The 12,288-nt window shown below is 45.7% G+C and overlaps 1 protein-coding gene across 1 annotated transcript in view; it reads left to right on the top strand.

Annotated features, from left to right (window-relative positions):
- LOC112253128 (spectrin beta chain, non-erythrocytic 1) overlaps positions 1-12,288 on the top strand; it is a 124,239-nt gene that overhangs the window by 94,703 nt on the left and 17,248 nt on the right. Inside the window, exons 19-26 of the mRNA XM_024425078.2 lie at positions 4,553-4,816; positions 5,714-5,938; positions 6,548-6,637; positions 6,783-7,067; positions 8,195-8,325; positions 8,641-8,845; positions 8,943-9,317; positions 10,940-11,184. Of these exons, the coding sequence (XP_024280846.2) occupies positions 4,553-4,816; positions 5,714-5,938; positions 6,548-6,637; positions 6,783-7,067; positions 8,195-8,325; positions 8,641-8,845; positions 8,943-9,317; positions 10,940-11,184 (1,820 nt within the window). The remainder of the gene's footprint in view (positions 1-4,552; positions 4,817-5,713; positions 5,939-6,547; positions 6,638-6,782; positions 7,068-8,194; positions 8,326-8,640; positions 8,846-8,942; positions 9,318-10,939; positions 11,185-12,288) is intronic.

The raw sequence follows: 12,288 nt of genomic DNA, 5'->3' as shown, positions 1-12,288 counted from the left end.
ATTCCCGTGGAATACGATCGTGTATACCACCGCTTTCAGCCAATCAGCATTCAGGGCTCGTACCACCCAGTTTAAAATACAGTTTCTTTTTATCGCTCTGGTACTATTTCACAAGTATGTGGTACATTTTCACAACTCTTAGTACAAAACTCCAAACTGGTAATGTGGCCCGTCTTTCATTCAAAACCTGTCATTGTGCATTCATTTGGATTGTAAACATCTCACCACACAACCATTGCTTAAAAATCTATGTTTATTGTGAAATGTAATGAACATTGGTTTAATACCCAAAACACAACAAAATTATTTTCCATTCAATATTTTTTTACCAGTTAATCCAATAGCAAACAATGCAAGATACGTGTTTCAAATCACCCTTAGAAGTGCTCAAGGTAATATGCTACAGTACTGTAAATTACAGATTAGTTTTCACATTAGGCAATACACTTACATTACCTAACAAAATGTACAGAAAATCTATTTCCATCTCTATCCAATGTCTAATCATTCATGAAAAAAAATATATATATTTTTCAGATATAATTGCAATATAGGTTTACTGTCTAATCTAATAAAATGAAAAATTAAACCATGTTAAGTACGTATTCATTTGCATCAAGCCACAGTGAATGTCCTCATTGTTCATCATGTACCGCGGGACAACCTTTTGGCGTGGCGAATCCAAGCTTGACATTGGTCTGCATTGATGTCGTCACATGCCTCATCCATGGCCAGGAGGAGGGTGGCACGCTTATGGGGATGGCGTTCGTACACCTTCAAATCCCCAATAGGGTTGAGGAAAGGAGAGTATGGGGGCAGATATAGGGTCACGAATCAGGGATGGGCCCATACCATGACTGAACCACGTCTGCATGGTGAAACCTAACATTGTCCCACACAATGATATAGGTGACCCCTTCACCTTAACAAGCCTGCTCAATTTCATTGAGAAACACAATGCGGTGTGCAGTGTTGTAGGATCCAAGTAATGGCCTACATCCTACCACACCGTCTTCAGAGATAGCTGCGCACATGGAGATGTTTCCCCCACGTTGTCCTTGCACTTCGACGGCCCCCTATTGGCTTATGAGGTTCCGCCCACGATGCCAAGTTGAAGCCGCTTCATCAACAAAGATATACTTGTGATGGTTCACAGCAACATAAAGCACCATCCTAAAAATATAATTTGGTTAGATATTTTTACATTCTAGTTCCAAATGATATTGTGAAGTAACATTTGCATCAAATAGTAACAGTAATACAGTATATAGTGCTGTAACTGAACATACTCGGCCCGCAGTTGTTTCACGTGGTCGTTGTTTCTCTCAAGGCACCAGGTAAATGTGTTTCATAGATACCTGGTGCCTCTTCAAAAGGCGGGCAATTGTTTGTAGGCTGATTGATGCCACATTGGCAAAGGGGGGTCATCTTTCTCCTCAATGGCCTGCTTTATTTTTCGGACAGCCGTATGTCATTCCTGGTCCTCTACATTTCCACCACGGCCCACTCCTACTGGTGTGTCAGTGCACGGCCATACCATGGGGGCTTCTGTCAATTCTGAGGTTAGAACCGAGTATACTGTCAATGGATAATACTGTAAGAATCTTTTGTGAACGTTTTATTCAAATGTATTGTGGTGAGAATTTCTAAATTTCGGGATATGAAGACAGAGTATATCCACTTCACTGTCAGACCATTTTATTGTTAAACTACACGAATAGTTGTATTTCTTTTTTGTGATCCAATACGTAATATAGTACACATCATAATTAAGTTGTAATCCAGAGAGATTAGAAAATTATCTTGAGGCTGTGGAGGGATCCAAATTTAGGATTTAAAATAACTTGAATCATCAGCGTACAATGACATCTTTGTTTTTAAGCCCTGGATTTCTAGCCCCTTGATATTGTTGGATCTGATTTTAATAACTAACATTTCGATATGCCGATAGTGGACAACCTTGTTTTACTCCTCTTCACAGTTTAGTACTTTCTTAGAAGTAGCCAATATTTACTATTTTACACCTAGGGTTACTATACGTAACTTTAACCCATTGTATTAGAGATTCTCCAAAATTGAAATACTCCAGGCAATTGTATATAAATTCCAGTCTACTTTATCAAAAGGCTTTTCAAAGTCTGCTATGAATGCCATGCCTGGTTTCCCAGATTTCAGTGTTCTATTGTTTCCAGTACTTGTCTTACATTAGAGATAATATATCGTCCATGTAGAAAACCTGTCTGATTAGGATTGATAATATCTGACAATACCTTTTTTAATTCTATGCATTTTGCTGGAACACTGAAGGGGGATGCCATATTTTTAATGTACTGTATCTTTACCACCTGGGTCCTGTTTCAGTAAAAGTCAAATCAGACCACCTTGTTCAGTATCTGATAATCTACCATTTTCATAGGAGTGGTTAAAACATGCCAATAACGGTCCTCTGAGTACCTCAAAGGTTGTGTGTTCTTTGACTGGTATACCATCCAGCCCTGGAGTTTTCCCAGACTTGAAGGCTTTAATTGCATCAAGAAGTTCCTCTGTAATTTGGCCTTCACATGAGTCTTTCTGTACAGCTGTTCATTTTCCTTTGTTATTAGAAATAAAATCCTTACAATTAACTTCGGTTAGTTGAGATGGATTGGACTGAAATGAAAACCTATGCTTAAAGTACTTTGTTCCTTTAACTAAATTATTTTTGGTAGCATATCTATGTTTAAAAAAAAAAATCGTTGTTTCTCCCCAATAATCCATCCAGTTAGTTTTATTTGTATAATATATTACACTTGATCTTTTATTGCTATCTATCTGATTTGAATTCAGTTGATCTTTTCAGATTGGGGTGAACTAAGCTGTCAGCCTCTGCCACGTTAAGGCCTCTGTTTACCACATGGTCAACAAAAATGCCTGGATTTCATTAGACACAACAGTTCCCTGCCGTCTACCTCCCTCTCTCTCTCCAATATCCACCTCTTTGATGGGGCCCATGCCCACCTCTAACCTCTTTGATGGGGCCCATGCCCACCTCTAACCTCTTTGATGGGGCCCATGCCCACCTCTTTGACGGGGCCCATGCCCACCTCTACAGCTGTTCATCTTTGATGGGGCCCATGCCCACCTCTAACCTCTTTGTGGGGCCCATGCTGAAATGAAAACCTCTTTGACGGGGCCCATGCTAACCTCTTTGACGGGGCCCATGCCTACCTCTTTAAAAAAAAAACGGGCCCATACGGGGCCCCCACCTCTTTGACGGGGCCCATGCCCACCTCTTTGACGGGGCCCATGCCCACCTCTTTGATTTGGGGCCCATGCCCACCTCTTTGACGGGGCCCATGCCCACCTCTTTGACGGGGCCCATGCCCACCTCTTTGACGGGGCCCATGCCCATTTCTTTGACGGGGCCCATGCCCACCTCTTTGACGGGGCCCATGCCCACCTCTTTGATGGGGCCCATGCCCACCTCTTTGACGGGGCCCATGCCCACCTCTTTGATGGGGCCCATGCCCACGGGGCCCATGCTAACCTCTTTGACGGGGCCCATGCCCACCTCTTTGACGGGGCCCATGCCCACCCTCTTTGACGGGGCCCATGCCCACCTCTTTGACGGGGCCCATGCCCACCTCTTTGACGGGGCCCATGCCCACCTCTTTGACGGGGCCCATGCCCACCTCTTTGACGGGGCCCATGCCCACCTCTTTGACGGGGCCCATGCCCACCTCTTTGACGGGGCCCATGCCCACCTCTTTGACGGGGCCCATGCCCACCTCGGGGCCCATGCCCACCTCTTTGACGGGGCCCATGCCCACCTCTTTGACGGGGCCCATGCCCACCTCTTTGACGGGGCCCATGCCCACCTCCTCTTTGACGGGGCCCATGCCCACCTCTTTGACGGGGCCCATGCCCACCTCTTTGACGGGGCCCATGCCCACCTCTTTGACGGGGCCCATGGGGCCCATGCCCACCTCTTTGACGGGGCCCATGCCCACCTCTTTGACGGGGCCCATGCCCACCTCTTTGACGGGGCCCATGCCCACCTCTTTGACGGGGCCCATGCCCACCTCTTTGACGGGGCCCATGCCCACCTCTCTGACGGGGCCCATGCCCACGAGCTCTTTGATTTCTTCCTCTCGCTTGCTGTAAATCCTGCTCCATGTTGAAAGAAATGAAGTGTTGCACTTAGTCAATTGAAAATGTCCTTTTAGTTTTTGAAAAAACAACCTTTTTGATGATCTGTTTTGTACAAACTGACATTTCACCATGTGAAAATGCTACCAAAGCGATAGAAAAAATGCTATTTGCTTTCAGTGGAATTAATTTCAAAACAAGCTGTCAGCAGAACCAGTGCAGTAGCTCTGCAGACTAGAACTTGTAGTTTAAAAGTTCAGGATTGACGGCTTGTTGCTGAGAATGATCGTGAGCAGTGTCACATTGCTCAGGTCCGATTTGACTGAATCACCAATTTCCCATTGTCTTCCTTCCTGAATGGCATTAGTGGAGCTCGATTTATCTCCATAATGTTCTAACGTGACTTTCTCCTACCCAATCCCAGGATGGAATGCAGCTGATGGCTGAGAAGCCGGAGACTGAGTCCATGGTGAAGGAAAAGCTGGCAGCGCTCCATAAGATGTGGGATGACCTGGAGTCCACCACCCAGACGAAGGCCAAGTGTCTGTTTGACGCCAACAAGGCCGAGCTGTTCACCCAGAGCTGTGCCGACCTAGACAAGTGGCTGGTAGGAGTGGATGGACAGATCCAATCAGACGACTATGGCAAAGATCTGACCAGTGTCAACATCCTGCTCAAGAAACAACAGGTACTGACTACTGGAGTTTGAGTTGTTGTATGTCTCCCTCAGTTATGTGACCATGCTACTTATTTTCCTGACTCCTTTGACACATGCATGGACCGGTAAAATACCAATTTCTCTATCATATTAGCTCATGGTTTCATACTAGGTTAAACCCACTATCAGTAATTTACCTCAGGAGGAATTCACTTGCATAGACGAACAATATAGCCAAACGATGAGCTAAGTGTTAAGCCTGATTTGTTTTTACTTTAACTGTGTAAGCTAAACAGCACACACATGAAGTGTTGGAACACAGTTAATTATGCAGATGGTTCCTTCATACTAGCGTGTGGAGCAGTAATAAGCAGACTAACCACGTTATGTAACAGCCCATGTTACGTACATACACACACTACCCCCGGTCCCATTACGTAATCTCTCCCTCGCCTTGATTGTGTGGATGAGCCAGCACTGTGTAAGAGAGAGCCAGAGATAGAGAGAGAGAGCCAGAGATGGAGAGAGCCAGAGAGAGATAGAGAGAAGGACAGACAGAGAGGGAGTAAAGCAGAGTGATGGAGCAAAACAGTATGCTTATAATTTGAGGTAGAATGTCAGTGGAGCATGCTGATTTGTATAGGAGTGACAGTGAAAGGTTGTGCACCCATAGTATCCTTTGTGTAACCCAGATCCAAAATGTGCGCATTGTGAGAGAGGGAGAGCATTGCCACAGTTCCATCTGGAAGAGGGAGAGCAAACAAGCGTGAGAGGGGGGGAAACTCCAAGAGCAGAAATGAGAAGAGCTTTGAATCGCATGCTCTCAGGAGACCAGAGAGGGAGCTAGAGAGCCTGCTGTAATCCTGTCTCTTTCCTCTCTTATTCCCGTCCACTCCTCTTCCTCTCCTCCTGGTGTGGCATCCCTAGATGCTGGAGAGCCAGGTGGAGGTGCGTCAGAAGGAGGTGGAGGAGCTGCAGAGCCAGGCCCAGGTCCTCAGCCAGGAGGGGAAGGATACGGACGAGGTGGACGGCCAGCGCCGCATCGTGGAGAAGAAGTTCCAGCAGCTGCTGGACCCTCTACGGAAGAGGAAGGGAAACCTCATGGCCTCCCGCGAGATCCACCAGTTCAACAGAGACATGGAGGATGAGATCGTAAGTACATTAGTCTAGCGTAGCCGTGTGTGCGTGTCTGTCGGTCTGTGTGGGTGGGTGTGCGCATGTGTGTTTCAGAGAAAGAGATTATGTATGCCTGCTTGTGCAAGTGTTACTTGTATTCTTATGCAAATGTCTATAAGCTACAGTATACTATGTGCTTGTGTGAAATCTGTGCCCTATGGCAGTGTGGAACAGCATCAGAAGCTGAGCAGCACCTTGTCTGAAGGGATTTAAGATGTTAAAATGTTTTTTTTTGTTGGGGGGGGGGTGTACTGAGTAGCAGCAGGTGCATGCTTTCATAGCTGTGGTGGTCTCTTTGTTCATGTGATGACTGTATTGACTCCTTTCAGGCAGACAAGCAGCAGCAGGCCACGTGTTTTGAAAGGACTGGGTTGGGTCTCTGAACTGAAGTGTCTGCATCTGTGTGTGCCATCAACTGGATTTAAAATGCTTACTTCAGTCAGTCAGGACAAAAACCGCTTTGTCTAAGTAGTTCACATACATCAAGTTGTTAGTTGTGGTTAAGTTTAGATGCTTCCATTTACTTTTGCTACATCAGTGTCAATCTTCCAAAATTATTCATATCTATATCTGTTTTCCTCTTAGCTCTGGGTTGAAGAGCGAATGCCACTTGCAATATCAACAGACCACGGAAACAACCTGCAAACAGTCCAGTTACTCATCAAGAAAAACCAGGTAAGAAACTTACTCCATGCGTTAGAAATACTGTTCAAGGTTCAATCTATAGAATATAGCTCTTAGCATTTACAGTAATGTCAGGGTGACAGATCTATTTCTGACTTCATTCTGACCTGCTGCCCTTTGACCTCTCCCCCACAAGACCCTGCAGAAGGAGATCCAGGGCCACCAGCCCCGTTGTGATGACATCTTTGAGCGGAGTCTGCAGGTCCTCAAGGATGATGACGACAGCCTCAGCGGCGAGGGGATCCATCAGCGGCTGGCCGACCTGCGGCGCCTGTGGGCCCAGATTCTGGAGGAGACGGGTAAACGCCACGGACGCCTGGAGGAGGCCCACATGGCCCAACAGTACTACTTTGATGCTGCTGAAGCCGAGGCCTGGATGAGCGAGCAGGAGCTCTACATGATGTCAGAGGAGAAAGCCAAGGTGAGGGGTGTAGTGGGGCAGAGAACAAATTTTTTTTTAATGAGCAGTCAGAATGAATGTGAGGTAGGATGATGGTGATCAAATGTTATTGGTCACATACACATGGTTAGCAGATGTTAATGCGAGTATAGCGAAATGCTTGTGCTTCTAGTTCTGACAGTGCAGTAATATCTAACAAGTTATCTAACAATTCCACAACAACTACCTAATACACACAAATCTAAAGGGATAGAATAAGAATATGTACATATAAATATATGGATGAGCAATGACCGAGCGGCATAGGCAAGATGCATATGAGATGAGTAATGTAATATAAGCATTTTATTTGGATCCCCATTAGCTGTTGCAAAAGCAGCAGTTACTCTTCCTGGGGTCCACATAAAACATGAAACATAATACAGAATGACATAACACAGAACATCATTAAACAAGAACAGCTCAAGGACAGAACTACATACATTTTTAAAATGTCACACTTAGCCTACATATCAATGCATACAAACAAACCACAGGACTGGATCTCTGTGAGACTAGTCTCTCTAGTCGATAATGTGCCCTGTACACTGATTTGTATTTCTTATTTTTATTTAACCTTTATTTATCCAGGTTAGTCACATTGAATAAATTACATTTTTCAAGAGAGGCCTGGTCCAACCAAGACAGCAGCAGGGGGGTAACAATGTTTGCGACAAATATCAGACATACCGTAACAATTTAGACACCATTCAAAAAAATAATAATATTCACGTAGACAGACATGCTTTTAAATTAAAGGAACATACAAGTGTCATAGATACAAGTACAGGCTGTATAAAAATAAAAAAATCATATGTACCATCGCATCAAGTCCTAATGTCAATCACATTCCTCAGTAGCATGTGAGTCAACCAAACCTTTAAACTCCTCCAGCTGGTCTGGAGAGAATTCCAAGAACACGGAGCTGAGTAGCTAATGTTTTGCCATGATCCATTCTGATTTTAGGAACTGTAAAAGTAAGTAGGAGTAAGACCGTGACTCGTATTTATTTTCTGACCTTATCAAAGAACAGAGAACTTGGCAGGTTTCCCAAAATGGCATTATAGATGGTATAGATAGACCTGGACTGTGTGTGTGTGTGTGTGTAGGATGAGCAGAGCTCTGTGGCCATGTTGAAGAAGCACCAAATACTGGAGCAGGCTGTGGAAGACTACGCTGAAACTGTCCACCAGCTCTCCCAGACAAGTAGAGGCCTGACGGCTGCCGGACACCCTGAAAGGTGAGTGGTCTCAGGGGCTCATCCTCAGGGTTAAAGACCACCTCCAGTGAAATGTGGAAGTTTAAACCATAATCACATCCACCCATTTCAGTCTAAAGAATGTTAAGGGTTTAAACCCAGCCCAGAGTGGTCAGAGACCAGACACTTAACTTAAGCTCACTATAAGGTTCATCTCCATTCCTGCTGAGTTGAAGTAGGATTTAACCACCCAGAGGTTAAGACTTGACAGTTTAGCATCACAGAAGAGAGAGGGTAGGATCATGTATATCCTATATCGTAACCCCCTACCTACCCTGCCTCCCTCCTGCTGTGTAGTGAGCGGATCGGCATGCGTCAGTCTCAGGTGGATAAGCTGTACGCGGGGCTCAAGGACCTGTCGGAGGAGAGGAGGGGGAAGCTGGACGAGAGGTTCCGTCTGTTCCAGCTCAACAGGGAGGTGGATGACCTGGAGCAGTGGATCGCTGAAAGGGAAGTAGTGGCTGGGTCACATGAGCTGGGACAGGACTACGAACATGTCACGGTATGTAGTGCAGCCATGCCACTTATGTTACCCTGTTGCCAGAGTATCTAGTGGAATATGTGCGTCCTCACTTTGCTCTGATAATATCCCTCTGCAGATGCTTCAGGAGCGTTTCCGTGAGTTTGCTCGTGATACGGGCAACATCGGTCAGGAGCGTGTGGACACCGTCAACCAGTTGGCGGATGAGCTCATCAACTCAGGCCACACCGACGCGGCAACAATCGCGGAGTGGAAGGACGGGCTGAATGAAGCGTGGGCCGACCTGCTGGAGCTAATCGACACACGCACGCAGATCCTGGCGGCTTCCTTTGAGCTGCATAAGTTCTACCATGACGCCAAGGAGATCCTCAACCGCATCCTGGACAAACACAAGAAGCTGCCTGAGGAGCTGGGCCGAGACCAGAACACAGTGGAGACCCTGCAGAGGATGCACACCACCTTTGAACACGACATCCAGGCACTGGGGACACAGGTATGACAATAACGGCAGAAAGACCAAAACACCTACTACGGCAGTTAACCAGCAGCATACCACCCTGCATCCCACTGCTGGCTTGCCTCTGAAGGTAAGCAGGGTCGGTCCTAGTCGGTCCCTGGATGGGAGACCAAATGCTGCTGGAAGTGGTGTGTGAGGGCCAGGAGGAGGTACTTCCCATTCCCAATGCCTCATCGCAGTGATTGGGGACATTACCCTATGTAGGGTGCCGTCTTTTGGATGGGATGTTAAACGGCTGTCCTGACTCTCTGGTCACTAAATATCCCATTTGTACTTTTCGTAAGAGTAGGGGTGTTAACCCTGGTGTCCTGGATAAATTTCCAATCTGTCCCTCAAACTATCATGGCCACAATCATACCCAGCTTCCAATTGACTCATTCATACCCCCTCATCTCCCATGTAACTATTCCCCAGGTTGTTGCTGACCCTTAACCTTGTTCTGAACACCTCTGAAACAAAGGTTATGTGGTTTGGTAAGAAGAATGCCCCTCTTCCCACAGGTTTTATTACTACCTCTGAGGGTTTAGAGCTTCAGGTAGTCACCTCATACAAGTACTTGGGAGTATGGCTAGACGGTGCACTGTCCTTCTCTCAGCACATATCAAAGCTGCAGGCTAAAGTTAAATCTAGACTTGGTTTCCTCTATCGTAATAGCTCCTCTTTCAGCCCAGCTGCCAAACTAACCCTAATTCAGATGATCATCCTACCCATGCTAGAGTATGGCGACGTAATTTATAGATCGACAGGTAAGGGTGCTCTCGAGCGGCTAGATGTTCTTTACCATTCGGCCATCAGATTTCCAATGCTCCTTATAGGACACATCACTGCACTCTATACGCCTCTGTAAACTGGTCATCTGTCTACCTGTCGCAAGACCCACTGTTTGATGCTTATTTATAAAACCCTCTTAGGCCTCACTCCCCCCTATCTGAGATATCTACTGCAGTCCTCATCCTCTACATACAACACCCGTTCTGCCAGTCACATTCTGTTAATGGTCCCCAAAGCACACATCCTTGGGTCGCTCGTCTTTTTAGTTCGCTGTAGCTAGCGACTGGAACGAGCTGCAACAAACACTCAAACTGGACAGTTTTATCTCAATCTCTTCATTGAAAGATTCCATCATTGACACTCTTACTGACAGTTGTGGCTGCTTTGTGTGATGTATTGCTGTCTCTACCTTGCCCTTTGTGCTGTTGTCTGTGCCCAATAATATTTGTACCACGTTTTGTGCTGCTACCATGTTGTCATGTGTTGCTGCAGTGTTATGTTGTCTTAGGTCTCTCCTTTATTTTGTCTGTTGTGATGTGTATGTTGTCCTATATTTACAAAGTATTTATTTTTAATTTTTTAATCCCAGGCCCCCGTCCCCGCAGGAGGCCTTTTGCCTTATGGTCGGCCGTCATTGTAAATAAGAATTTGTTCTTAACTGACTTGCTTAGTTAAACAAATAAAACATGTATAAAAATGAGTGTGTTCTCGATCAAGGGGGTCAATCAGTTCTATTACAGCCTAAACAAATTATGCAGCTATAAGGTGAATCTCTCACAGATTTGTAATGTAAATCATAGATAAGACTTGCTTCTTTCCCTCCCCAGGTGAGGACGTTGCAGGAGGATGCTGTGCGTCTGCAGTCTGCCTATGCCGGAGACAAGGCTGATGACATCCAAAAGAGAGAGGGTGAGGTGCTGGAGGCCTGGAGGACCCTGCTGGAGGCCTGCGACGGCCGCAGGGTCAGACTGCTCGACACCGGCGACAAGTTCCGCTTCTTCAGCTTGGTGCGAGACCTCATGCTCTGGATGGAGGACGTCATCCGCCTCATCGAGGCTCAGGAGAAGCCCAGGTACTGTGAACCTGACGGGAAACAGTTTGGCCTCATACAGATCATTTTTTGAAATAGCTTGACATTATTTCAGTGCATGTTTTTTTTCTCTTACTGACTCTCCAAGAAAACCAGAAAAGTTGAGAATCTCTAGTTTTCTGTAAGCAGCTTGTGGTCGACAGCTCGAGTCCAGATTTGATGTATCTAATCCTCAATGGTCTGTTGTGATTTACAAAGTTATCCTCACTAGCTCGCCCTATAAAACTCTCTGTATTAAAATGTTGTAGTCCATGCCCCTGTGTAAATCGCTAGAAATCTGTCAATTTAAGCTAGGGAGATCATTGGATGCGTCTCAATCCACATCCGCCTACTTTATGTTGCACTTCCTCATCTGCGATGAAAGGTGACAGAGCTAGTGCGGTGTTTCTCAGACCATGAGGCATCCTGAAAATCGTCTGAACGATTTGGCCTACAAACTATTATGAAAAAGATGTTTGTGAGTCTCATCATTCCACGGTGGTGTTCTTAGTTTTGCTCTACGACTGCCACAAGCTTCTTGGGACTCGTCTGAAGTCTGTACAGCCCATCTTCCAACTTCTGTCTGTACACACTAATATGACCCCTCCTTGGAAAGGTGAGAGACTCACGGGAACGCCCACAGGGCTCACAAGACTCGTCTGAATGTCCCCCGGTACCAGTTGAAAACATTTTATGGAAGTACTGTATATGGAGACTGTTTAGTGCCAAAAATAAGAGGGGTTAAATGCAGGTACAACAAAAAACACAAATGTTTCCGGATCTTTCTTATGTCTTTTAGATATAGGACAGACACTTCAGAACAAAATTCCTTTTTGATATTTTTTTGGGGACTAGCCGTTTTTTGTGTAGTGAATCTGTAATTCATTGTTTGGGCTAATAGCAATAAGGCCCCAAAATGTTTTCATCAAATATACACTATATATACAAAAGTATGTGGACACCCCTTCAAATTAGTGGATTCAGCTGTTACAGCCTCACCCGTTGCTGACAGGTGTGTAAAATTGAGCACACAGCCATGCCGAAGTGATAGGCCACAAGCTCACAGAATGGGACCGCCGAGTGCTGAAGCATTTTGCACATAAAAAT

The sequence above is a fragment of the Oncorhynchus tshawytscha genome, linkage group LG06 (assembly GCF_018296145.1).
Source record: "Oncorhynchus tshawytscha isolate Ot180627B linkage group LG06, Otsh_v2.0, whole genome shotgun sequence".
Lineage (NCBI taxonomy): Eukaryota > Metazoa > Chordata > Actinopteri > Salmoniformes > Salmonidae > Oncorhynchus > Oncorhynchus tshawytscha.
Note: the sequence above shows the minus strand (reverse complement) of the source record. Positions and strands in the feature narration are given on the sequence as shown.